The sequence below is a fragment of the Bidens hawaiensis genome, unplaced genomic scaffold, assembly GCF_021521415.1.
Source record: "Bidens hawaiensis isolate Kalapana, Puna unplaced genomic scaffold, B.hawaiensis_p1.1 tig00014406_1, whole genome shotgun sequence".
NCBI classification, from domain to species: Eukaryota; Viridiplantae; Streptophyta; class Magnoliopsida; order Asterales; family Asteraceae; genus Bidens; species Bidens hawaiensis.
Genome location: NW_027492248.1, coordinates 263,364 through 289,872, shown reverse-complemented (window position 1 = coordinate 289,872; position 26,509 = coordinate 263,364). Strand labels below are relative to the sequence as shown.

At 36.2% G+C, this 26,509-nt stretch overlaps 3 protein-coding genes and 1 pseudogene across 5 annotated transcripts; 2 read left to right on the top strand and 2 right to left on the bottom strand.

Moving 5' to 3' along the window:
- The first annotated feature begins 226 nt into the window (after positions 1–226).
- On the top strand, positions 227–3,512 carry LOC143546642 (inactive LRR receptor-like serine/threonine-protein kinase BIR2). Its single transcript, XM_077038269.1, has 2 exons — positions 227–1,588; positions 2,448–3,512. The coding sequence occupies exons 1-2, from the start codon at positions 713–715 to the stop codon at positions 3,360–3,362; spliced, it is 1,791 nt and encodes a 596-aa protein (XP_076894384.1). The 5' UTR covers positions 227–712; the 3' UTR covers positions 3,363–3,512.
- A 2,822-nt stretch (positions 3,513–6,334) lies between these two features.
- On the top strand, positions 6,335–12,346 carry LOC143546641 (cyclin-dependent kinase C-1-like). The gene is made up of 12 exons (XM_077038268.1): positions 6,335–6,537; positions 7,473–7,554; positions 7,682–7,772; positions 7,854–7,883; positions 8,028–8,137; positions 8,680–8,752; positions 8,844–8,964; positions 9,044–9,161; positions 10,345–10,484; positions 10,581–10,638; positions 11,483–11,553; positions 11,627–12,346. Exons 1-12 carry the CDS (start codon positions 6,428–6,430, stop codon positions 12,165–12,167), a joined length of 1,545 nt encoding a protein of 514 aa, XP_076894383.1. The 5' UTR covers positions 6,335–6,427; the 3' UTR covers positions 12,168–12,346.
- Positions 12,347–17,975: 5,629 nt separating this feature from the next.
- Positions 17,976–20,508, bottom strand: LOC143546623 (tubulin beta-1 chain-like; annotated as a pseudogene). The gene is made up of 3 exons (XR_013137619.1): positions 19,928–20,508; positions 19,062–19,331; positions 17,976–18,968 (listed from the first exon to the last, which is right to left on the bottom strand). The product of XR_013137619.1 is annotated as a tubulin beta-1 chain-like (transcript).
- Positions 20,509–21,379: 871 nt separating this feature from the next.
- On the bottom strand, positions 21,380–24,615 carry LOC143546622 (uncharacterized). 2 transcript variants are annotated; one of them, XM_077038254.1, is made up of 5 exons: positions 24,207–24,615; positions 23,493–23,604; positions 23,310–23,383; positions 21,867–22,277; positions 21,380–21,754 (listed from the first exon to the last, which is right to left on the bottom strand). In XM_077038254.1, the coding sequence occupies exons 1-5, from the start codon at positions 24,420–24,422 to the stop codon at positions 21,668–21,670; spliced, it is 900 nt and encodes a 299-aa protein (XP_076894369.1). In that variant the 5' UTR covers positions 24,423–24,615; the 3' UTR covers positions 21,380–21,667. The 2 variants fall into 2 exon arrangements, with proteins under 2 accessions (XP_076894369.1, XP_076894370.1); XM_077038255.1 differs by having other exon boundaries at positions 21,381–21,754; positions 21,867–22,274.
- Between the last annotated feature and the right edge of the window lie 1,894 nt (positions 24,616–26,509).

The window sequence follows — 26,509 nt, the reverse complement described above, 5'->3', positions numbered from 1 at the left end:
ATGTTAGGAGCATTGAACTTGTAATAATAAACTTGTTAATAAAGTTTTAATCACATGGGCGGATGAGGGGCTGTTATGAAAAATTGGAAATAATTCCTTTCTCTTTTAAATCTTTTTGCCTCTGCACGTTCCTTGAGGCAACATCGCGCCGCCATAAAGAAAAGTAACTAGAAGATGTTGCATGACTAAGATTTTATCATTGGTAAGTTATTTGGTAAGTGAGCCACTTTGACTTGTTCAACCATGACGAAAACATCTTTGTTTGCAATTTTGACCAATTCTTCGACGTGAGTGATATTTTGGACGGAATTCTACTCATCAATTTCATATACTTAATTTGTTTTAGTCCTCCGAGTTTGCTAATGCTTGGGTTAGCAGAAATCGTGTTTGGTATAAGTGGTCGGAATTGAATACATAGTTCTCTAAGAAACAGTATAAAAAATTATCCGTTTGAACAACATATACAAAAGCTTTTTATTCTATGCGTCACTTTTAGATATTTTGAATGTAGAAAGAGTATTTTTAGTCATATCTATTTATTCTATCACAATCATCTTTAATTTTCTAACACGTTATTGCCTTTGAATACCCAATTTTTCTTTGGAGTGAGTCCCACAAGAGACTTGAGGTCAACCTAACACGTTTCATATACTTTAATATAATAATAACCTTTTCACCTAATTAATATCATGCAAGATTAGATTCAATAACCATGGAAATAAACAGTACTCGTGGTTTGCTGATCATGCATATGTTACTCATACTAGCTTGTTTTGCTGTACGCAATTATGCGGTTCAGTTAGATATTGATTGCCTTAGATCCATCAAGGATTCCCTGGAAGACCCCGAGAATCTCTTATCTGATTGGGATTTCAACAATACTGAAGATTTCATATGTCGATTTACTGGAATCGAATGTTGGTTTCCTTATGAGAGCAAGGTTATGAATATTGATTTATCAGCCATGGGACTCAGAGGACCATTTCCATTAGGCTTACAAAAGTGCACCAACTTAACCCGGTTAAATCTTTCTAGCAACCACCTCACAGGAGAAATTCCTTCTAATGTCGCAGATGTTTTACCATTCGTCGAAACTCTGGATCTCTCGAGCAACAATCTCTTAGGTCCAATTCCAATTAGCTTATGCAATATAAGCTACATCAGTGTTCTGAGGCTTGATAACAACCAACTTTATGGCGAAATCCCTTACGAATTGTCACTGCTTGATCGCTTGAACAACTTTAGTGTTGCTAACAATAGATTGTCAGGACAAGTACCCATATTCCGCGATCCCTCCATCTCTGTAGATTCCTATGCAGGCAACCTTGGGCTATGTGGAGGTCCCTTGCCTCGTTGCGAGATTAATGGGGACAACCATCATGATCTCTTTTACACGGGGTTTGCTGTTGGATTTCCGTTTTCTACTCTAATTACGTTGCTCCTGATCTACTGTTTCCCTAGACTGTCTATGAAAAACATGAGAGATTTTCTTCCTGTGGTCAAAAAAATTAACGGAAGGAAGCAAAACTTAATTCCAGAAAGCTTACACATCCTATTGACAGAGCCCAACAACACTACAGAAAGCAAGGTTAGATCCCTGGCCTCTCTTAATTACACAAATGGCTTAGGTTACACCTTTCTTTCTAGCTTTGATTTCATAACGAGTTTGATGTTGAACGATAACTTGGGTTAATTTTTTTTTTTGTAAAATAATAATAATAATTTAATAACCGGTAAGAGCATTCACAATAGCCTACTCATAACCACGGGAAAAAAATGTGCTATTTGACTTCTACGTTAGATCCACCATCCTCATCTCAAACCCCAAAACTTTTAGAGGAAACTACAATGCTCCCTAATTTTGAGAGTCACGTACTGTCCATCCTCCTAATCTACTTTTTATTGTTGTAAAGTGTTTGTGAGTGAAAAAGAAAAATAAAAAGTGAATAAATAATTATTTAATTGGAATGATGGTAAATATGGGAAATGAAATGTGGAACGTTTCTGAAAAAATGGGTGATAAATTTGGGAAATGATAAATTTAGGGGATGGGGACGAGTAGCCTACTGTGAATGCTCTAAGAGGATTGGGAACTCATCGGAAAATTGAAAATACAAGGAGAGGACACCAAAAAAACAAGATTAGGTGGTGTTATCACGGAGGACACACACCAGGCAACTACTCGCGACTTTGTGGTGGGGGTTTTGATTACAGGGTAAGGAGAGAAGAGGAGTTTGGACTCAATGATTTTAATATAAAAATACCCTCTTTAAGTTTCTACATTGTATTTTAGTAAGTAGAAATTTAAAGGAAATCCGTGTGTGTGTGTGGTGTGTGTGGTGACACACTTGTCTGCACATGATATATGTATAAAACTATAAACATACTAACATACACCAAAAAGTACAGAATTACAAAACTCACATGTAACGATGTGTTTGACACAGATAGCAACCATGGAAAAGTATGTCCGTAGATTGAGTTTGGAGGAACTCAAATTGGCAACCAATGATTTTGACATTAAAAATGTAATTGGCTTTGGACACATGGGACTTATGTACAAGGCTGTGTTTACAGACGGTCGGATGCTTGCAGTCAAGAGGCTCCATAATTTTGAGAGCTTTGAGGAAGAATTTTTACTAGAAATAGAAATTCTTAGAAGACTGCGGCTCATAAATTTAGTACCGCTGTTAGGTTTTTGCTTTGAAATGGAGAAGAAGTTCTTAGTATACAAATACATGTCAAATGGAACCCTCCATCAATGGCTACACTCTAGGCCACAAGTAGAAGGTGCGAAGATGGGATGGAGTTTAAGGTTGAGGATCGCAGTAGGAATCGCACGGGGACTTGCATGGCTGCATCATAACAAAGTCCTTCGTGTAGCCCATCTCAAAATCAGCTCAAAATGCATCTTACTTGATGATAATTTTGAGCCTAAGATATCAAATTTTGGCTATTCAAACGTATTGATGAATACAAGGGGAGCCCTTTCAAGTGGTCGCGCTTTTGTGCGTCCACATTCTAGTCCTGGTTCTTACAAGGAAGATGTTTATAGCTTTGGAATTCTGTTGCTCGAGTTAGTTTCTGGTAGAGAATGGCCATATGAAGAGACTAACTCATCCGTGAGAGATAATGTATTTGGTGAGGAGTTTAGTTTGATTGATGAATGCTTAATGGGACAAGGATTCAACGAGGACATATATGAAACACTTAGAATAGCAAAAAATTGCATTCGGTCGCACAAAGATGGGGCAACGAATATGCTTGAAGTGTATCAATCAATTCGTGACATTGGAATATCAAGAAACGAAATTTCTGACGATTTACCTTTGGATTTAGAAGGTAGCGAGGAAGATATGTAGCGCCACACATACGGTTCGGTTTCTTATTTAAATAAATGAATATAAATACACTTATTAACACACGAGTATTGCCAAATGCCAATATATTGTATGCTAGACATGATAACTGTATATCCAGTTTGTGGTAGAAAATGATTTGCAGAACCTCAAAGTTCAAGATTTGAGTGTGAGTTGGAGTGGTTTAAAATGACCACAAAATATGAACTTATATAAGAAGTGCTTAAAATCTATAAGCCGTTTACATGATTATAGGTCGCTTAATTAATTTAAATGCTTGTATGTACAAAGTCCTTTCTAAACTTCTTGCTTTGAGCCTCAAAACATTAGCCATAAACAATCGATTCATGTTGAAAGGAGATGCATACATGACGGCCCTCTCATTATTAATCAATTGATTTTTTAATGGATAAAAAGGTGAAGAAACGTTCTTTTATTTAAAGCTGACTTTGATATATATCTAAGTAGTTTTTTTTGCCTGGAGCCCGGGACACCTGGGATCTTGTTATGTACCCATCGCGAATTCGATCGGTTTCGGTTACGTTCATTACGGTACCGAAACTAAAAAACTCGTATAGGTTACGATACAAAAATAAAATGATTAAAATGACGTTTATACTGTCGGTAAAACACGGACGTTGCGGTGGTGACTTGACACGAATTCGATCGGTCTCGGTTACCACACGTTTCAAACGAAGTTTATCCGGTTGGTAAAACATGAGCTTTGCGGCGCGGTGGTAGCTCAACACGAATTCAATTCGGTCGGGCTCAATTACAACACATTTCAAATTTCTTGAGAACGGCCTAAAACTGGACCCAGAGAAACAAAAACAAATAAAAAAAGGGCATGCCACGAAACAGGATTAGAACATGCACACGGAGGGAAGTAAGGATTAAAGAAATACAACATCATCCATCAAGCCACATATAGATCTTCGGTATAGAAGTCAACTGAATCATTTAAATACTCAAACTAATTATGACTTTTTAAGATTTTGTGACACAAACACGCAATATTTATCTTATATATATATAATAAGACTTTCAACCCAATGAACCGGAAATACTTGGATTCGGTTACACAACAAATGGGTTATGATAGATAGTGTATAGGTTGAATTAGAGGTGACAATGTGAATGAGTTGGGTTGGATTTGAATGATGGGTCAGGATGGATTTTTAAAATAGAAGGTTATGATGGATATGAAGGTTGACATACAAAGGGTTTATCGGTTTACAAAACCCTCAAAAAAATATTCAAAAAAACTATTAAAAAAATAATAACTCAATATATATATAAAAAACGAAAAATGTAAAATATCTAAAATGTTTCCCCCGTCATCCTCGTTCATTACCGTTTTGTACCGGTTCAGATTCGAGTTTTTCGGAGTTTCTTTTTCGGTACGGTTTTGTTTTTTTTTTTCATTTCGGTCGGTTTCGATATTTGCTCGGTTTCAATGATTTCAGTTTCGATTTCTCGGTTTTTTCGGTTTCAGTGTCGTTTTTGTTTTAATCAGTTTTTTCGGTTTCATTTCGTTTTTTATTGTTTCGTTTCGATTCATTTTGTTTTATTTTGGTCGGTTACGTTTTAGTTTTCTTGTTTCGTTTTGGTAAGCTTTTTTATTGCATTTCGCTTTTCTTTGTTTCGTTTTGGTCAGTTTTTCGGTGTCATATCGTTTTTTAATCGTTTTGGTCTTTTTTCTATTTCGGTTGAGTTTCGTTTCGTTTCAGTTTTTTTGTTTCGTTTTGGTCGGTTCGGTGTTTTTGATTCGGTTTTTAAATTGCATTTAGTTTTTTTATGTTTCTTTTTGGTCAGTTTTTCAGTTTAATTCAGTTTTTTTGTTCCATTTGGTCGTTTTTCTATTTCAGTTTCGTTTCGGTTTTTTTTGTTTCGTTTTGGTCGGTTCAGTGTTTTTGTTTTGTTTTGGTCAGCTTTTCAGTTGCATTTTGTTTTTTTTCGTTTTGGTCGTTTTTCTATTTCGGTTAAGTTTCGTTTTGGTTGTTTTTCTATTTCAGTTCAGTTTCGTTTCGGTTTTTTTGTTTCGTTTTGGTCGGTTTGGTGTTTTCGTTTTGTTTTGGTCAGCTTTTAAGTTGCATTTCGCTTTTTTTTTCGTTTTGGTCAATTTTTCGGTTTCATATCGGTTTTTTTGTTTCGTTTTGGTCATTTTTCTATTTCGATTCAGTTTTGTTTCGGTTTGGTCGATTCGGTGTTTTTGTTTAGTTTTGGTTAGCTTTTCGTTTTTTTGTTTCGTTTTGGTCAGTTTTTCAGTTTCATTCTGGTATTTTTGTTTCGTTTTGGTCGTTTTTCTATTTCGGCTAAGTTTCATTTTAGTCGGTTAGGGGTTTTTGTTTCGTTTTGATCGTTTTTTGGGTTTCGGATGAGTTTTGTTTCGCACGTGATAGTTTGGGTATTTTGAATTAGATAAATTTTGGATAACTTGAATATTTTGTTTTGACCCATTTTAACCTATAAATGAAACTCACTTGTATATTTCCAACCCATCCTGACCCACTTGAAGAATTTTTATGACCCATCCTAACCCATTTTATTTTTGAAGTTTATCCATCTTGACCCAAAACAATACATTTGGGTTGGGTTTGCCACCCTTAGGTTGAATCAAATGTTCATTTACTTCGCGTAAGGCTTTTTTTTCTTTCCGACTGACCTGCATCTAAGGAATTAATTATATAGTACAAAAAAGCGGTATTATGAATAACCATATGCGAGCTGATTTAGCATCAACATCAATATACAAGACGATTAAGCATGAGTTTTCTCAAATTACGCTATACCCTTAAAACATGCCCCCCCTCGAATCTAATTAAACTTATCATTTAAACCATATACGGTAGTCATACGATAGACAAACTGAACAGATACTGACCGAACAACAATCGTAACTGTATTTGTTTTATTAAATAAATATAAAAGTAAGTAAAACTTAGTTTGACCTATTAATACATACACAAAACACAAGAACTCACAAATTCCTCACAAACAAACACTCGCAATTACTACACGCCGCTTCCGCAAACTCCGACCACCGGTTGCCGGAAAACAAGAGACACATGGCCGGCGCGGCGTACGGTCAGCTTAATCTCGAAGAATCACCGTCGTGGGGCTCTCGAAGCGTCGACTGTTTCGAGAAACTGGAACAAATTGGCGAAGGAACATACGGGTGGGTATTAATTTCTCTTGCCCTAATTTCAACATTATCATTATGTTTATAATAATACGATTGTTTGTTTAATCAATTCATTGATTTGTATATTTGGACACATGATTTTGGGCATATAGGGTTTCTGGTTACGGGTTGTGCCTATTATTACTGCTCAAATGATTTATTATTATTATTAGTTATACATATAGGTTAGAAACTTTTTACCAGTTTATTTCTGTTTACAGTTGTGAAGTGTATTAACTAGATCTGTAGTTTAAAGAATATTATTATGGTTTTGGTATGGCTAGGCTAGGTTTAACATCCAAATCAAACATGATATGTATGGATAGTTTAGAAATTATTAAATTGCACATTTATAAAATGTTTTTTTTTTTTTTGCAAATTGATGATGGTTAATTGTTAATGTTAATACATGTTTACGGCGCCTGAAACGGCGCCACAATTATAAGTTTTATCAGTTTGGGGTTATTATGGTAACATACTAGTATATGTTCCACACTTAATGCTACTAACATGTTTGGATTTGTTTCACGTGTTGTAGTTGTGCTAACAGAATTTATTACTTCCAGTAGCTCTATGACTCTTTTGGCTATACACGTGTTGTTTAGTGGAGCTTATGTTTTAGCTTGTATATATGCATGTTTTAAACGTGTTAAGAGCCTTTTATGGATCTTGATTCCATTTAGACGCGTTGTTCCGTACAATTGTATATCGTCGAGTTAAATGCTTTTGTCAGTGTATGTGCTTTCCATGTATGACGTACATGGTGATACGAATGCAGTATGTGTATTCCAATATCCAATTTCTTTTCGTGTATGCCGCTGTTTCTAGAACAAAATCTCTGCTTTTTTGTTTGTTGGATTAGATATAAATCTTTATTTTTTTTGTTTCTTTTGTGGGGTTTTCTTATTTTTTTTTATGTTTTCTCTCAGTCAAGTATACATGGCCAGAGAGATAAAAACCGGAGAAATTGTTGCTTTAAAGAAGATACGAATGGACAATGAAAAAGAAGGGGTACATTTCTTTCTTTGAGTCAAAATTTATGTGGCTAATGTTTCTTGAGTGTGCTCTTTTTTTATATGCACAAAAGGAAAAAATCTCGATGCAAATCACTCTTTTAATTGTTGTCTTCTTTATGTAGTTTCCTATAACTGCCATACGTGAAATTAAAATTTTAAAGAAGCTTCAGCATGAGAATGTTATTAAGTTAAAAGAGATTGTGACCTCGCCAGGTAATTATGTTACCATTTTTCATTGCGACAATTATTTACCTGTAAATGTCACGTTTTCCAACATTTCAATTCTTGTTACAGGTCCCGAGGTTGATGAGCATGGGAAATCAGGTGATTGTTTTTATATGACTATTTTTCCCCTCCTGCCTATTTTTATTTATATTATAGGGTTTTAACTTATACTTATAAAGGTGGCATTCTCAACCCATTCTAGGAAAGTAAATAATGAATTGTACATTTGTTTCGAGGGTACAGGTGGTCACAAATACAAGGGCAGTATTTACATGGTTTTTGAATACATGGATCATGACTTAACAGGCCTTGCTGATCGTCCTGGATTGAGATTTACAATACCGCAAATCAAGGTAATAAATTAAAAATTAATGAAATTAATGTATGTAGCAACACAATGATGTTGCAAGATGAGTGAGTCGGATAACGGGGCAAAATTGGTAATTTATTAATGGAGGTGATTTTACACAGTCCTTTTTATGTGACCTGGCACCATAATATATGAATTGGCCATTTTGTCCTTAAACCAAAGAGAGGGTGATAAAGGAGCTAAAATAGTTTAAGGGTAAATTGGTAAAGTATCAACATAATATTGTGGTGGTGGGCACATAAAAATGATTTGTATAAATGACCACTTTGTTGAAAAGGGCCGACTCGGGCTGGTTAACCATAAATAGTTTCAAATACTTTATAAACATTTAGTGTGTCAATATGATTAGATCAATAATAACCTATTTTCTTTTGAAAATAAAGGTGATCTAGGAGGTTTTATACATCAAAAATCCATTTTTAATGTTAACCATTTTGACTCACTAGAGATGAACCATAACCCGTATCAGCTTCACAAATAAACGGGCCATCAACATATCTAACTCATGACGGTGCGTATTTGCAGTGTTATATGAAACAACTACTGACCGGACTTCACTATTGTCATGTCAATCAAGTACTTCACAGGGACATAAAAGGTAATTGCCAATTTGTGATAATAAAATTCTTTAAATACCAGTTATATTGTTCTCTTGTTTATTGCTTGTATGTTTTAAACTTATTGTTCAGGTTCTAATCTTCTTATTGATAATGAGGGGAATTTAAAACTTGCTGATTTTGGATTAGCACGGTCATACTCCAGTGACCACAAGGGTAATCTCACAAATCGGGTTATTACTTTGTGGTATAGGTAAGTAATTCTTAATTGCATCAATACACCGTTTATCAACTATCTGAATCTTCTCAGTTTTGTAACTGTTTTTTAACAGGCCTCCAGAATTATTGCTTGGAGCTACAAAATACGGTCCATCTGTTGACATGTGGTCAGTTGGTTGTATCTTTGCGGAACTTTTGAATGGAAAACCAATCTTAACTGGTAAAAATGAGGTCAGTCATGTAACTAATTATCTTTTGTTCTCTTAACTACCGATATTCACTCAATCTATTCATTTAAATCAAATTATATAATAAAATGATCTCATATATAATATTTTTCTTGTGCGTTAATATTTTCATGTGAATGTCATAAACTTAATCAACTGTTACATATCTGTTGTTTTTAATCTTATTTAAATGTTGAAAGTTGAAACCAATAAATTTCACTCGTTATATTATGACTTCATTTCAGGAGTGATATTTTTTTTACTAGAAGTGTTAATTAAGTTTCATATTTTCACCTAGAAAAAATACACTCACTTCAAATGAAGTAAGAGAGTTAATTTAACCTGTTTTTTTTCCCTTTCTACATAACTATACTTTAGTCAGTATTCTGCATTATACCTTGACTAAATTTTGGGCTGGGAAAATGCTAAAAGGAATAATGTGACAGGTCATATGGGTATAAACCTTTTCTTGTATTCAATAAAGTTATTTCATGTCATGCTTGATGCTTATTTTAAAAGCCAATGAAGATGTCTTAAATAGTCTCTTGGCCCCCAAAATTTATATGCTTCTCTATGCAACATCGACATGTTGATAGTTTATTCTGTTATTTGATTGGATATCAATTTTAATACAATACGTGATGATGTTAAAACACAGCGAAGTCGAAACTTGTCCATGTCACTTGTCCATCCTTATTTTGAAAATCACAATCTCTTCGACTTTTTATTTGAAAGTTATCCAAATTTCAGAATAAAGGTGGTAGATCTTGAGATTTGGATATGAAATAAAATAAAATAGTTAAGTTTTGTATGGAGAAAGAAAGCGGGTGGGTACCCAACATGGACAAATTTGTTTATATGTTTACCGTAGAGCTAAATTTTTTACTATCTCATATGTATGTATGTAACGGTGGCTATTGTTTTGTACCCAGATTCTGCAATAAAGCAAAAGATAATGTTATAGAGGGGTATATCAGTACTTTCCCTTAATATAATATCGTCCATTCCCCTTTTTAGCATATACCCATATTTCCCCCATTTATGATAACATACAACTCATATTGATCCATTCACATGTAGACAGGTTGAAATTGTCACATCTAAATTGGTTTAATTATCATACTCGTGTTCTTACGTCATGATGATATGGATTGAAAACTTAAACATTTTGGTTACATTTGTTGCAGCCTGAGCAATTGAACAAAATATATGAGCTATGTGGGTCTCCTGATGAAGTTAACTGGCCTGGAGTATCTAGAACCCCTTGGTACAACAAGTTTAAACCAAGTAGGCAGATGAAGAGGCGCGTCAGGGAGGTTTTCAGACAGTTGAGCACATTCCATGCTTACTTTTTAGTTTAAGTATTAACTCTGAATTATAAATAAAAAGGTTTAAATTTATTTTGGTCATTTTCCCTTTGCAGCTTTGATCGAAATGCCCTTGAGTTGTTGGAGAAAATGTTGACTCTTGATCCCTCACAGGTATGTTTTTTACTTGTTATAACGTCCATCTTGATGTGAAAAATTCGACCCAAATATTTCTCGACAGGTTGAACCGGTTAAGTTTTATCATTAATATGTTAAAAAACAGCTAAAATGAAAATGGATGTGTCGAATGAGTCAAAATGGCCGATAGTCAGCCTAAGTGTTTTTTTTAATGCATGAAAACATCTTAAATCATTTTATTCAAAAAAATTAAATATTGAATTAGTATTAATTACGTAATCATATTTAACACACTTGATATTTACAAATAACAGCTTAGGATATAGTGTTTTGGGTCAATTCAACCTTGACTAGTGTTGGGTTCGTAGGCCTTGGGCCGATTGACCGAGATTGCGAAAAAAGAATAATCTAGTTGACGTGGTGGGCGTAGGTCAGTTTAGAACGAACCACGTTAAATCCATGTGTTGTTTATTGCTTTCGTTCGTGTTAGTGTGCCAAAGTTTACACGTTTTGGCTTGTTACCAAACGGACACATTGTATGTCACCTTTGTGACTTCGATCTTTGTCCCTGTGGTTTGGTCATTTCAACCACTTCAAACCAAAACTGAAACCTTTAACCCTTTACGTCACAGTGGTTTCATTTTTTTGTGTTTTAATTATAAAGATTGATAATATGGTCATTTCATGAAAACTAACAGAGAAAATCTAACAACTTTAGTGACATCGATCAGAGTGGTTAAAAAAACAAAACCAAATTGACTCAAAAGGGTTGAAGGTTTCAGTATTGGACTGAACTAGTTAAAATGGACAAATCACAGGGACCAAAACTGAACTCAACTCTAAATGAAATATAAGGGCTTTTAAATCTTGTTTTGTGTAGAGGATATCTGCTAAAGATGCATTGGATGCTGAATATTTCTGGGCAGACCCGTTGCCTTGTGACCCAAAAAGGTACCACTAAATGCCCATTTGATCGGGTTGACCAAAATTGACTTACACAATTTCTTTATATTGATTTCACCAGTTTGCCAAAGTATGAATCCTCGCATGAATTCCAAACCAAAAAGAAACGACAACAGCAGCGTCAAAACGAAGAACAAGCTAAAAGGCAAAAACTCCAACACCCACAACAGCACGCCCGCTTGCCACCCGTCCAACAATCGGGCCAAGCCCATTCTCAGCCCTGGGCCGGCGGTCATAACCATCCAGGACAAGCTCCCCTTGCCACAGGTGGGCCCGCCCATCACCAATACGGTAAGCCACGTGGCCCCCCTGGTGGGCCCAACCGCTACCCGCCAGGTGGCAACCCTAATGCAAATGTAGGTGGGTATTATTCTGACCGACCAACGGGTCAAGGTGGTGTGGGGTTTAGTAGTGGGCCGTATCCTCCACAGGCTCGGGCCCCGTCTGGTGGTGGGCCTAGAGGACCTTCTTCAGGTTATGGTGTGGGCCCGCCTAATTATGCGCAAAACGTTCCGTATGGTGGGAGTTCTGGAGGTGGGGGTAGAGGCCCGAATGCGGGGGGTAACCGAAACCAGTCGTACAACTGGCAGCAGCAGCAATAGTGTATCAGTGTATGGGAAAGAGTTTTGAAGAAGTGTTGACTTTGGTTTTGACTTTTGTATGCAAGTTTGTGATGGATACATGTACAGCTTTTTTTTTCAAGCTTAGTTTTTTAAGGTGTATTGCATAATTTGCATTGTAATTGATTTTTGAATAATTTTTGGCCCCTTTTGACTTTTCTTAGTTATTTATCTTTTAATTTTATAACTTGATAAAGGTTAAAAATAACTCCACTCAACACTACTCTTTTTTAAGTATAAGAACTGCAACTGTTTCTTAAACTTTTTGTGAAGAACTTTTGAACTTCCAAACTAAACCCTGCAATCTTGACCCAAAGTGAAGGAAGAAGTTCAAAAAGTAAAAATTTGAAGTTGCAATAGTTCGGTTTTATATATTCTGAACAAGTAGTAAATATTTTAGTTTTTAAATGATAGAAATCAAAATTATGTTTGCTCAATCTGGCTCGTGTCCCTGGTTTTAAAACAAACCGTTACGACCTGAAAATAGACGTGCACAAATCGGGTATTTTTTAAACCCGGAACCGGGTAGGAACCGGTTCCAGGTATAGTCGGGTATTTGACCGATTCCTCCGGGTTTTTTCGGGTTTCGGGTAGGTTAGGTCGGGCTTTGACCGGGTATTTCCGGTTCCGGGTACAGCTCCCGGGAGAAATCCTATACTTGGTCCTACCCACGGGTCGGGTACGGGTAGGAACCGGTTCCTGGTCGGGTTTGAACCCGACCTTTTTGTGCACCTCTACCTGAAGAAGGTCGACCGGTGATTCAACCTTTCCCTTCCTGCTCGTCTTGCCTAAAATAAATATAGTTGTTAACTTGTGATTATTGTATCTAGTTATTTGATACTTTTTTTTAAACCAACTAATTTCGATCTGTATTTATCTTAGACAAGTGACAACCCCGTTCTGAGCCGCCTGCCTGTTTTGCCATGTATTTTCTTAATGTGATAAAAACATGTTTTTTTATAGTAGTTGAAGCGAATGTTAAAGAGAAGTCATACTATAATGCTCCGGTTGAACCCTAAGGCTAAGTGTAGTGGTATAACGCTCAAGGCCTTCGGTTTTATTTTTTGAGTTTTCCCTTTTGGTTGTCACAATGAGGGTCAGTACCGCAACAAACCAAAGTGATGCTAACCAGATTACCTCGCACGTCCCATTGCAGCACTCAGGTTTAATACCACTAGTTTTTATGAAGAGGAGATCCACCTTTGTTTCTTATAAAGCTGGTTGTTGTGGAGATGCTTTAAACCAAAAGTTAAAGTGTCCACGTCAATACCACGTAGTCGGTAGGGTTTAACTAACACACCCATTTAACACTATGTTGTAGTTTAATGCCTCGTTACCTTGTTAAAACCCACCATTTCCTTTTTAAAGTATTTTAACCCCACCATTTCCATGTTAAAGGGGCGTTACCACATTACCATTTCCCCCTTTACCGCCCGGCAGCCCCGACACAACCACTATATAGTGTTAAAGCTCCGTTACCACACCACATCACGTTTGCAGCCCCTGTTGAAGCCCCACAACAACCGGTATTATTATTATTATTATTATTATTATTATTATTATTATTATTATTATTATTATTATTATTTTGTCTAGATTATTAGAATCTGACATTCCAACTTGCATCATTGCGGGATTGTTAGAACCAATTTTCGTTTGGTATGACGAAATAAGGTTCCGGACACATATATACTTCGTAACACGGTTCATGCATGTGTGTACGTGTAAATGTCGGTACCAATACTTAATTCATGTAGGTGATGGTATTGCTCACTATAGTTGTAAATGCCCGGATCAGGGCCTCAAAAAAAATCTCATTTCGTCTCACAACAGAATAAGTGAATTTTTATAAATAAAAAATAAAAAAACTAAGTTTTTTTTTTAACATAATTGTTAAAATCCTTTCATTATATAGAAACATAGATATTACATCAACATAGCAGGTATGCGGACAACAAGCTGTGCCGCCACCCCTTTCTGAATTGCAAACCCTAACCTGCTAAAGACATACCCCTGCCACTTTGGAGTCGACACATTGTTATGCACAACTCGTTGGACCCTGGTTAGGAAACGGATAGCTTCCGGTGCCAAGGAGCCAAAGGTATCAAAAGCCAGAGGGACAAAAACATGTTGGTTCTCTTCGCAGGCTTTAGCATGTTACTCCACCTTCGCTTCAGCCCTTTCCATTGCTTGCCCAACTACAAACCCATTATCCCTTAAACCAGCTAAGGGAGATACCCCTGTGAGGTCAACACAAGCGTGTTTTCCCCCGGCCCAACCAAAGACGAGCAAATCTTCCGGTCGTAGAGTGGATCTCCCTTCCGTGGGGTCTGTAAGGAAGTTTACGGGGGCTTCCTTTTTAGCTGATATCCCAGCTCGCCTTAAGATGTCCCAAAGAACGTCCCGCACCCAATCATGTCGGTATTTGAACCCATGCATCTCCTTGCAATGAACCGCATGCTCTCCGAATTTATCCAGGCAAGCCTTACGGCAGATCAGACATTTTTCGTCATCTGGGTACATTGGGACCATCAAACGGTACTTAAGAATGGCCCTATACTCGACCGCAGACATGCTTTGGCCCAAGCCATCAATCGGGATAACGGTCAGAAAATCTTGGGCATGAGGACCTTGTAAGCATTCAATAACCGCCTTCTGTCGGGGGGACAATCTAAAAACTTCTCCCAGGCTCTGAGCGATTTTGCCAAAAAGGGCATTCGCCAAAGTTTTTTGAGGCTTTGGTGGGGCAGTGTCCTTATTAGAGAAACCGCCAATGTCAAAGTCTGGGAGAGCGCCATTTAGGCGTTCCAGGGCCTGCACGTAGTCTGAGTCCAGGTCGACAACTCCGCTATTCCTTAAGATGTGATTTTATAGCTTCCAAGACTGAGCTCTCGACGCTACAAAAGCGTAAACCCCAACATCATGAGCCGAAAGAAGGCCTAAACCCCCCAAGCGCATCGGTAAAGATGCAAGTCGCCACTGAAGATCACCAAAGAACAGGCCTCCACATACAACTATGTCTTCGATGGCTTCTCGAAGCCCCTTATCAAAACTAGGTTAAATATTTAAGATTGTGAAATACAGAAAGAGGTCATCCGCAGCCAAGTTTCAGACGTACGGTTTCAGGTTAGAATTAATTAATTAATATATACATATATATACGTATGTTTTCATCTGCTTGTGACTGACTGACAGCTTATTTACTTTAGCTTTGTCAATCAATGGTTTTGGAATGAAATTTTTCTTACAAATATGGAATTTTAATTCTATTTCTTGTATACTTATGTGACTATGTTTTGACTCATTAACAATAACCAAATACGAAATTTAATACATGTTTATGATTAATATATTTCATGCATGTTCTTACAATAATGGAAGGGAGACATAAAACATCTAAGTTTGCACCACAAGATTTTATCAGCAACATGCCGGATATTGTCATAACTAATATTATGGACCAATTGCCTTTACAAGATGCAGTGCGGACTGGTGTCTTGTCGGGTAATTGGTGGCTTAAGTCGACTATGCTTAGCCAATTCATATTTGATGGCGAGCTCTTCGAATATTTAAGAAAAACAAAAGGCAAAGATAATGATTTGAAAGTTATAAGCAGTGTTCTTCTTCAACTTAAAGGTACCATTACAAAATGCGTCCTCTCGGTAGATTACCTATTGCATGTTGAAGATGAAGATATCAGCCACTGGATTTTGTTCTTGTCTAGAAAAGGAATTAAGGACCTCACTATCAAGATTTTGGCTGGATCACCACTTTTGATGCCTATCCATTTTTTCTCTTGTTGGAGTTGAAACATTTGAAACTTTATGATTGTTGTCTTCATCCACCACCTAGTTTTCGTGGTTTTCCAAACCAATAGAGCTTTGAGTGGCAATATGGAGAAGACAGTGAACTTGGTGAGTTTTTTTCTCGGTGTCAGTCACTTGAGATTTTGAAATTTGAAAGGTTTGGAGAATGAAGTATGCTTGATAAAGTATTTACTCGCGTCTTCCCCTTTCCTTAAAAAGATTGTTATCCGTCCCAACTTATGAAGCTGTTAAAGCTGCAGCCTCCACCGTAGCTGAAATTGATCTCTTCTAGTTTTAGTTGTGTTGAACTCCTTTTATATTTGATGCATATTTGTATGAACTTTTTGGCCCGTTGTATAATATGCTCTAAATAGAAGGAACGAAAGACATTTTTGTTAGTCTAGCATGAATAAAGGTTACCATGGGAATGAATACACTAATTCCCAACCGTTGTTGGGTATGACAATCTGCTGTTATAAAACTTACCAGTCTACAGGGCCGGCCCAGGCCTATGGCGGGTAGTCGACCGCCATAGGCCCGACCACCCAGTAGGCCCGAAAATTTTTAAAAACTTTTTTTTATATTTTATTAAAAAAAAAATTGTTTAGGCCTATTTATAAATTGTTTGTAGCCCAATCCCCATATATTTGTAGGCCATAAGGCTCATAACCCATTACAATATAGAAGATCTAGAAGTCTGGAGGCTTTAAAAAAATACAACGCCATCTTTCAAATTGGCAATTACCGTACGTACCACAAAAAGGCAGCCACAAACCACCACCGTGACCGCCGACGCTGACCACCGCCGCAGCTGGCTGCGCTAGCTCCAGCCCTGCTCCGCCAGTCAGTCCGTCCAACAGCAGGGGTTAGTTCTAACTTCTTGTTTAGTTGTTTATTATTTTATTTGTTTACTTGGTTTAGTTTTATACTTTTATTATAAAAGTTAGTGTCTTAGTGTCAATGTTAGTAACAATTTTATTATAAAAGTTGTTGAATTGTTGTTTTATCAGTTTATGTTTATTGAATTAACAGTTTTATTATATTAATGGTTAGTGTTACTTGTTTTTGTTTAATGACCACATATATATTGTTTTTTAGGAAAATGCCTCCTAAATACACATACCTATCCGGTATTCTCTCAAAGTCGTCCGATTATTAGGAAAAAACAATTTGACAAGTCTCGTGAGCAAGAAGTTTAGTTTTCACCCGAGGAAAACTTTAAAGTCAACTACTTTTTATGTATTGTTGACCAATCGATTTCTTCTCTTGAAATAAGATTTGAACAATATGAAAACTATTTGGTTTTTTGTTTCCTAAAAAGTTGAAGGCGCTTGATGAAACAAAACTTAAATCGTGTTGCTATACTTTTCAAGAAATGCAAGGCGAGCATCGCGTTTCGTTTAGGTATGTAAATTAGACTATTTTGCTACAATATTTATGTTTTGTGTATTGAAATTAATATTATCATCGTATGATTTGCTTTTTTATGTGAGTTATCGAGTTTATATTTTACTTAAGTCTTAAGGCCCAAATTTAGATTCGCCTTCGACCCAATTTTTTTATGTGTTTCTCGGAGCCGGGCCTGCCAGTCTAGAATGTACTGCTTGTGAAGTACATTCTCAAAACCGGACACTTGTTGGAGGGGATGGACTATTATTTCACATGTGAAACGATTGCAAACATTATCATATATAACTGGGTTATAAACAAGAACATATGCTAATCGACTTTATAAGATAAATCGCAAAGTGTTTGATTGAATGTTGATGTTTTACAACCTACTACTCTAGTCTATTTTTTCTAGTCCCACGGGGCACTCATATTCGCATGGAGGGCCCTGTGAAGCATTAGGCGCCAAGGGAAGTTAATAGCGGAGGCGTGAGTGTGGCAACGAGCATTAGCTAGTATGTGTGGACATGCGTGTGGAGCTAATTGAACCAACCAAAAAACTTCATGTGGAGTGGGGCGCCAACCCACTGCGTGTAGCCTAAGAAACAATTATTTTCTTGAAATGTTTTCTATTCTCTATTTGTGTCGGAATACTTGACTCATGTGCCGCGGGTTGGTTACGAGTTTCTGAAACTAAACATTTAGGATAATGTCTTAGTTAAGCATTAAATCAAATAATTCCACAGTTAAAACTTTTATTTGCTTTTTGGGGTGCTTTTTGTGAAAGACAAAGAATGTAATAAACATGAAGTGGCATGGTTGTGTGAAATCCAATATGCACTATACAATATAATGGATCCCTCAACTCATAATTCTTGATCATTACTACAAAATGGGTTGTGTGAAATTACCAATCACTCATCCTCTTCTTCCTCTTCTTCTTCATCATGACCACCATCGTCCGCGGTGGCATCCTGGTGTTGTTGGTACTCCGCCACCAAATCATTCATATTGCTTTCCGCCTCCGTAAACCCCATCTCATCCATCCCTTCTCCAGTGTACCAATGCAAAAACGCCTTTCGCTTAAACATGGCTATAAACTGTTCACTCACGCGCTTAAACATTTCTTGAATTGAAGTCGAGTTTCCAACGAATGTGGAAGACATTTTCATCCCGGTTGGTGGGATGTCACAAACGCTTGATTTAACGTTGTTTGGAATCCACTCAACAAAATACGAAGAGTTCTTGTTTTGGACATTAATCATTTGTTCATCAACCTCTTTGGTGCTCATCTTACCTCTGAACATGGCCGATGCTGTTAGGTATCGGCCATGTCTAGGGTCAGCAGCACACATCATGTTCTTAGCGTTCCACATTTGCTAAGTCAGCTCTGGGACGCTAAGAGAAACGTATTGCTGGGACCCACGAGAGGTCAACGGTGCAAATCCTACCATGAAGAAATGGAGACGCGGGAATGGGATTAGGTTAACTGCTAGCTTTCGTAGATCAGAGTTCAGTTGACCAGGAAATCTCAAGCAACACGTTACACCGCTCATGGTTATCGATATCAAATGGTTCAAATCGCCAACTGTATTAAAACCAATCATATAATTGATTAGTTTTCAAACTTTAACTTTCAATAAATCATGAGGAAATAATATTCATCTTAATGTATACTTACAACTTGGTGTGGTGAGCTTCAAAGTCCTAAAACAAATGTCATAAAGCGCCTCGTTGTCAAGGACCATACATTCATCAGCGTTTCCGACCAATTGGTGTACAGAGAGCGTTGCATTGTACGGTTCAACAACCGTATCAGAAACCTTAGGGGAAGGGAAAACAGAGAATGTTAGCATCATCCTATCGGGGAATTCCTCTCGTATCTTAGAAATTAAGAGTGTCCCCATTCCTGACCCCGTACCACCTCCAAGCGAGTGACATACTTGAAAACCTGCCACATGAACAACACCAACCCCAAATAGATCATATCAGAGAAAGAAATACATATACATATGTTGATATGCATAAAATTATGCATATGTATATAGCCATATACATATACTTGTATGCGTGCATACGATTTATATGAATGCATATATACAGCAAGCACACATGCATCTGTATGCATATACATGTAAATATACGAATACATATGCATACGAATAGACCATAATAAAGAAAGAAATACGCACACATATACATATGTATATACATAGATTGTGCGTATGCGTATACATAAACATATGCACAAATATATACACATGCATATACATGTAACTATACGTGCGTACATGTATACACATGTACAAACATACATACACATGCACATGCACATGCATATACATATAAATATATGTATAATGTATACATATACATAAATGTTTACTCGTATATATACATGATGGCATATCATCATGTTATTTTATCCATAAGCAAAAACATATAAATATATGTATACATATACATAAACGTGTGTGTGGTATACATGTACACATATATACACACATAAGATTAAGCAATTCGAGTAATAAAAAAAACATAGCATACCTTGCAAAGCATCACAATTCTCAGCCTCCTTACGAACAACATCAAGAACCGAATCAATCAACTCAGCACCTTCCGTATAATGTCCCTTGGCCCATTTATTACCCGCACCCAACTGCCCAAACACAAAATTATCCGGCCTGAATATCTGCCCGTACATACCCGATCTAATATGTCCATGGTCCCAGGTTCCAAATCCATAAGCACAGCTCGAGGAACATATCGACCACCTGAGGCTTCATTGTAGTAAACATTTATCCGTTCAAGTTGCAACCCAGCGGTTGAACCGTTGTATTGTCCAGTGGGATGGATGCCATGCTCGTCGCAGATGACTTCCCAAAACTTTGCACCGATCTGGTTGCCGCATTGGCCTCCTTGAATGTTTAGAATTTCTCTCATTTTTTGGGGATTTTAATGGGGATAAAAAGGTGGTGTGGAGGGTATTTGAAGGGTGATTTAGGGTCATATTGGCCAGAGGAATTTATGGGTCTATGCATTTTTAAGGTTCTTTTTGTTTGGTTGGTAGAAGACTAAAAAAAAGTTTGTTGTTAACTTGATCATAACATTTGTTTTATCATTGTAACATCCATTGATGATTAAAAGTTTAGATTCATCGCAAGCGGAGATTCAAGGACTTTAGTTCTAGAGTTGCTACTCGTCAACTAAATTTCTGGAAATGAATAGTAGTATTATTATATTTTTTATGAAAACTCATTAATAAAAGGAATTATAAAAATAGTGTTTTAAGTGAATACAAACAGAGGGTATGCTAATTTATAAAAATAGTTTGAACTGTAGGAAAAATACACTAATGGTTGAGGAAAGAGGCTACAAAGTACAAACTGGTAATTGAAAAGACAAAATAACTATGAATCCTAGAATTTTAGAAAGTACACATGTAATTTATATGCTATATATATATAGGTTGTATGAAATGCTTTATAATGAGATCATGAATCTCAAGGTGAGTACTAAAGGTCTTTAGCAGTTTTCAAAAAAATCCTGGAATTGGATGTAAGCGCCTTGGTCACTCTTTAATACAATATGTGCCTTCTCATCGCATAGGGCACACCTCTCCACATTCAAGCGCCTAGATGTGCGCCTTGTGCACTTTTGACTGAAAAGCCATCATCAACGTTTTACTTATTCAAATGCTATCTTTAGTTAGAACAATAAAGGCGTTATTTTTAAAGATAACGGTGGAATTTAGGAGTAGAATTAGAGAGTGTGTGAGTTGTCGTTAAAAAAAAGTTAATAACAAAAAAGCTGTTAATTCTTACTGTGTGCGACAGAATGGTCGTTAAATGACACATGACATGCCTCAAGAAGAGACTCGTTAGTCGTTACCAGGGAGATACAATTGTTACAACATCCGTTTAATATCGCTTTCCAACCTAAAAAAGAGTATACAAAATAATACCAGTGCCTAAAAAAGAGTATACAAAATAATACCAATGCGAAAAACATGTATATATAGAAAAAATGTATTGCAACTGTTACATTATCTTCAAAAAATAGGATAACAACATACAGAAAAACATACCAAACTAAATCTTTACATACATACAATACTAACCTCAAACCAAACAGGACAGACATTAACCAACAAGTAAGGTATTTTGACCGAACCAAGAGTTGGTATTTGAAAACAAACTCTGCAAAACATCAACAAAAATTAACTTCTAAAAGTTAAACAAATTGTTAAACTACAAATTAACATACTAATATAGCCCAAACGAGATTTCAGGTTTTTAACTTTGGAAGTTTAAATTTCGATGTAAAAAGTCTCGGTTGGCTTGCAATGGCTTTTCTTTTGGAACTTCTTACTTCCTGCAAAGAATGAAACTGCAGTTAGAGCATAATCATTTTCAATTTCATTCTATTCTAAGGATGTAAACGAGCTTGGCTCGTTTACACCCCTAATTAGATCATATTTAGTTACCTTCTCGACAATCGCCACGTCACTCGCTTGATTCTTTTTTGATGATGTCACCATACACCGACGTAACACAGGAGTAATAGAACTATTATCGTCACCTTTCAACGCCTCCAATTCTTTATTGAGTCGAGAAATTTCTTCACTTTTCTTTCTCGAATCATATTCTAAAACTGCTATTTGATCTTGCAAGCCAGAAATCCTTCTATTTTTCTCTATATTCAACGACTGTGATTGCTCCAAGTCAGCAATCAGTCTCTGTATTTTTTCGTTAGCAGATTCAACTTCAAATCGTGTCTTGTTAATGAGTTCTTGAAGCTTGTTGTCGGCTTTCTTGAACTGATTCCACGCAAAATCCCTCTCGGCTTGTAATGCTGACTCTTTAACGTCCTTGGCGTTGCTTCGGGTTATACGCTGCTAATACAAATGAAAATTAATAAGCATCTTAACAAATTTAAAGGTGGCGATTTCAGCCCGTTAACAAATGGGTTGATTCGGATTGTGTTCATACTAGTCAGTGAGTATAATAAAGTAAAGATTAGCTAAAAAGAAATGGGTCAAGGTTCACCCAAAGTAGGGCTGCAAACGAGCCGAGACAAGTTGAGCTGGGGCTCGGCTTGTAAGAGCATGAGCCAGCTAGTTTTCTTTAAATAAAATAATTTTATGTTTTTACACATACTGACTTACATAAAGAAAAAACTAATCTTATCAACACACACATAATGCATAAATAATAAACTACAAAATTTATAACTTATATACATATATTGTAATTTGAGTTATATTGAGTTATACTTTCGGGTTATAACTTATACAAATTAAAATCTGGGCTTTAAATTAAATGAGACAACGAACCAGCTAAAGCCTAAACAAGCCTAACGAGGGAGCGAGCCAACAAGCCGAACTTACCGTGGCTCGGGTCCTCGGGCTCTGCTTGTTTACAAACCAAGCCAACTTGATTAGTTTACAAACAAGCCGATTTCAAACGACCCGCGAGCTATTACAACATTCTTAGCCAAAAGTGTATTCTTAATGTATAAAACCTCTCAAAAAATAAAATTAGGGAAATAATATGATATTTCTAATCACGTTTGCTCACTAAATAATATGATATTTCTAATCACGTTTGCTCACTAATTATTTATATAATTATTTTTTTTCAAGAACAAGTGTGATCAACCTGACCCATTAGATATGAACAAAAAAATTAACAATTTTGACCTGATGCCAAACCTTTCTATCAGTGACATGGCATTAGAATGTATGAAAAATCTAAATCGTTTTGTTTAAAATTTTAGAATATCTTTGTAATCATATTTGCCAACATTAAATGGAACAATTCAATCTTCAGGAAAAAAGATGTTCACAGTCAACCTGGCCCAACCCAGTTGACATGTACCAAAAATTACCCCTTTGACCCACTATGATATGGCATTAAAATAAACTTACTTTAGGCTCAGCCAAAAACTGAGAGACCTCATCAAAGAGAAGCTTCAGATCAGCTCGCTCATCATCTGCTTCTTCTGCAATATATTCAAAGTTAAACTACAGATTACAGAAAGGGTGATCAACAAGAATACCATTCATTTTATGTAATTCATAGAAATATTAGTACAACTGAACTGAACCGACCAAATTTAAGATTGTTCATGATTGCTTCTTTTTGCTTCATAGAGATGATTAAATTCGCCTTTGCATCCTCAACAACACGAGCTATGTCTTTAATTTTGGAGTCTCTTCTTATCTAAAACAACAACAATTCATATCAATAAAACCCTAAAAACCAATACAAACAAAATTCATATTAATAAAACCTTAAAAAGTAAAAACCAAAATAAACAAAAATTTATATCAACAAAGCCCTAAAAACTAATATAACCAAAAAATCATATCAATAAAAGCCTAAAGAGTAAAAATCAAAATAAACACAAATTTATATCAATTAAACCCTATGCCGAAATCATATCAATAAAACACTAAAAAAATTCACATCAATAAAACCCTATAAAACCAAAATTCATATCAACAAACCTTAGAAAACCATAATTCATACCAATAAAACCCTAAAAAACCAAAATTCATGCCAATAAAATCCTAAAAACCAAATTCATATCAATAAGCCACTAAAAACCAAAATTCATATCAATAAGCCACTAAAAACCCAAAATTCATGGCAATAAAACCCTAAAAACCAAAATTCATATCAATAAACCACTAAAAAACCAAAACTCATATCAATAAACCACTAATAAACCAAAACTCATATCAACAAAACCCTAAAACCCAAAATTAACACAAACAAATAAGAAAAGACTGAATATAACAACAGAAATTAGTGATTCACACCTGAGATATATGATCTTGTAAAAACTTAACATCAAAACCCCATCTATCCTGCTGCAATCGGAATCTTTTCTCAAGGGATTTGCGTTCTTCAACGAGAGACTCAAGTTGCCTCTGTTGGTCTTCAATCATATCAACGAGTCCTTTAAAGATCTTCTTCCATGAATCTTCTCGATCTTTTGACGGATTGCCAGCCACAGACAGTTTACGTTTTCCCATTTTGTTAATGCACTCAAGGTGTTCGATCAAATGCCTCAGAGAAAGAAGCCGAAATTTTAATGTTTTGCTCGGATTCAGAGATGAATGGAGTGGTTTGTGTAAACAAGTTGTCGAATTTAGGGTTTGGGAATGCAGGTAACAGCAGGAAAATAGATAATTGAAGATGATTGCAGATGATAGTAGACAAAGAGAACAATTAGGGTTTTTTTTTGTGATGAAGATGGAAAAATGAATGATCCAACGGTCGAATGGGTTCGTATTGATACACTCTTTTAAACGTTGTCACCGAGGGAATAATCTTTCGCTATTAGAAGATACACTAAAATATGGTAACAACCAACTAAAGTAGAACAGTGTTACGAGAGATAAGTGGTACAATCGGAACAAAAATGAACTTGTTATAAGTGGAAGAAAGATTCCGGTTAGTCAAAGAACGTGCAGTAAAAAGAATCGATATGTTTTTGATCAACAATATATGAATAGAAAGAAAGAGATTACATTTACATAGAAAAAGAAGGCGGGTCGGGTTCAGTTAAAGATCCACGTGTTTTTAACAATGAACCCAAGTAAGTTTTAAGAGCTAAAATGATTCATATATCTGTAAATGTTTTATATATAAAAAAATGATATAATTCATACAACAGAAGTTAAATAACGAAAAATGTTCAATTTATAAAAAACGTTTAATAAACAAACCTAACTTTTTTTTAAATAAAATATATTTTGTAAAAACAATTAGGTAACGTTTGATATACAGGAATAGAGTGCAGAATAGAATGACCCAGTACCTAGTTTATTTTACTTTTAATACTAAAACACCTCAATTTCATTTCATCCATACCCCCATGTTTTTTTTTTCATTTCATTCTCTTTTTCACCCTACATCACCACCACCATTAACACCCACCACCACCACCACCGTCACCAACTACCACCGCCATTGCTATCCATTGTCGTCATTACCGCCACCAACCATCACCATCAATATCAGCCGCCCACCAACGCCTGCCGCCAGCGCCACCATCAACCATCGCCTCCGCCCCTCACCACCATCACCCGCCATCCACTGTCACCGTTGACCACCACTGCCACCTCCACCGTTACCGCCACCACTCACCCCCAACACCAACACCACCACCGCTACCACCATCCACCATCACTGCCCACCAATGTCACAACTGCCACCTACCTCCCACCATCGCCACCACTCACTATCAATTTAAATTTATTTTTATTTTTATTTTCCTACCTACCAATTAACGTAAAGTAATCATTCATTTCATTCCAATGTGGTAACCAAACATCTCATTGGAATGGTTATAACTCATTCCATTTTTTTGTTCATTCCATTACCACGTTCATTCCATTCCGTCATCCATTCTATTACCTCATACCAAACAGAACCTTATAAAAATCAAAATGAATTGAAAATATGTATATTTAATGTATAATTAATAGGAGAGAGATGCGGGAAAAAAGTAGAAATACATCCGAAAATGACATGTGACAATATAAAATATTTATCTATTATATAGTATAGATAGAGTGATAGACTAGTGAATGCAACTTCGGTTTTTTAAACACCTCTAATGGTTGGTGCCTTTTTATTGCTTTCAAATCGTTTTAACACCTCTGCATCTTGTGCATTCGATGGATTTACCAAGTTTGTTATGCCGCAAACGCATATTAAAGATCGGTTTTTTTGAGTTTCTTCGTTTCAACTTTTGATTTATTTCTAAAACAATTTCTATCTAAGAATGTAAAAGGGTCGATTCAGCCCAATTTAACAGAAGCTTTTAACAAAAGTTAAGGAGTTAAAACTAGACGTGCACAAAAAAACCGGTTCCGGAACCTAACTGGTGGAACCGAACCGGAACCGGTTCCAGTTCCAACCCGGTTGGAACAATACCCGGTTTGGGTATTTTTGTACTCGAAAATCGTACCCGGTTCTCATATTTATATGTCAGTACCGGTTCCAAACCGGTTCCTACCCGGTTCTTAATTGGAACCGGTTTGGTTCGTACCCGGAATAACCGGTTCCGACGGGTTTTTTTGAAGGGTCAAACAAAAGTCAAACTAGCCGTTGG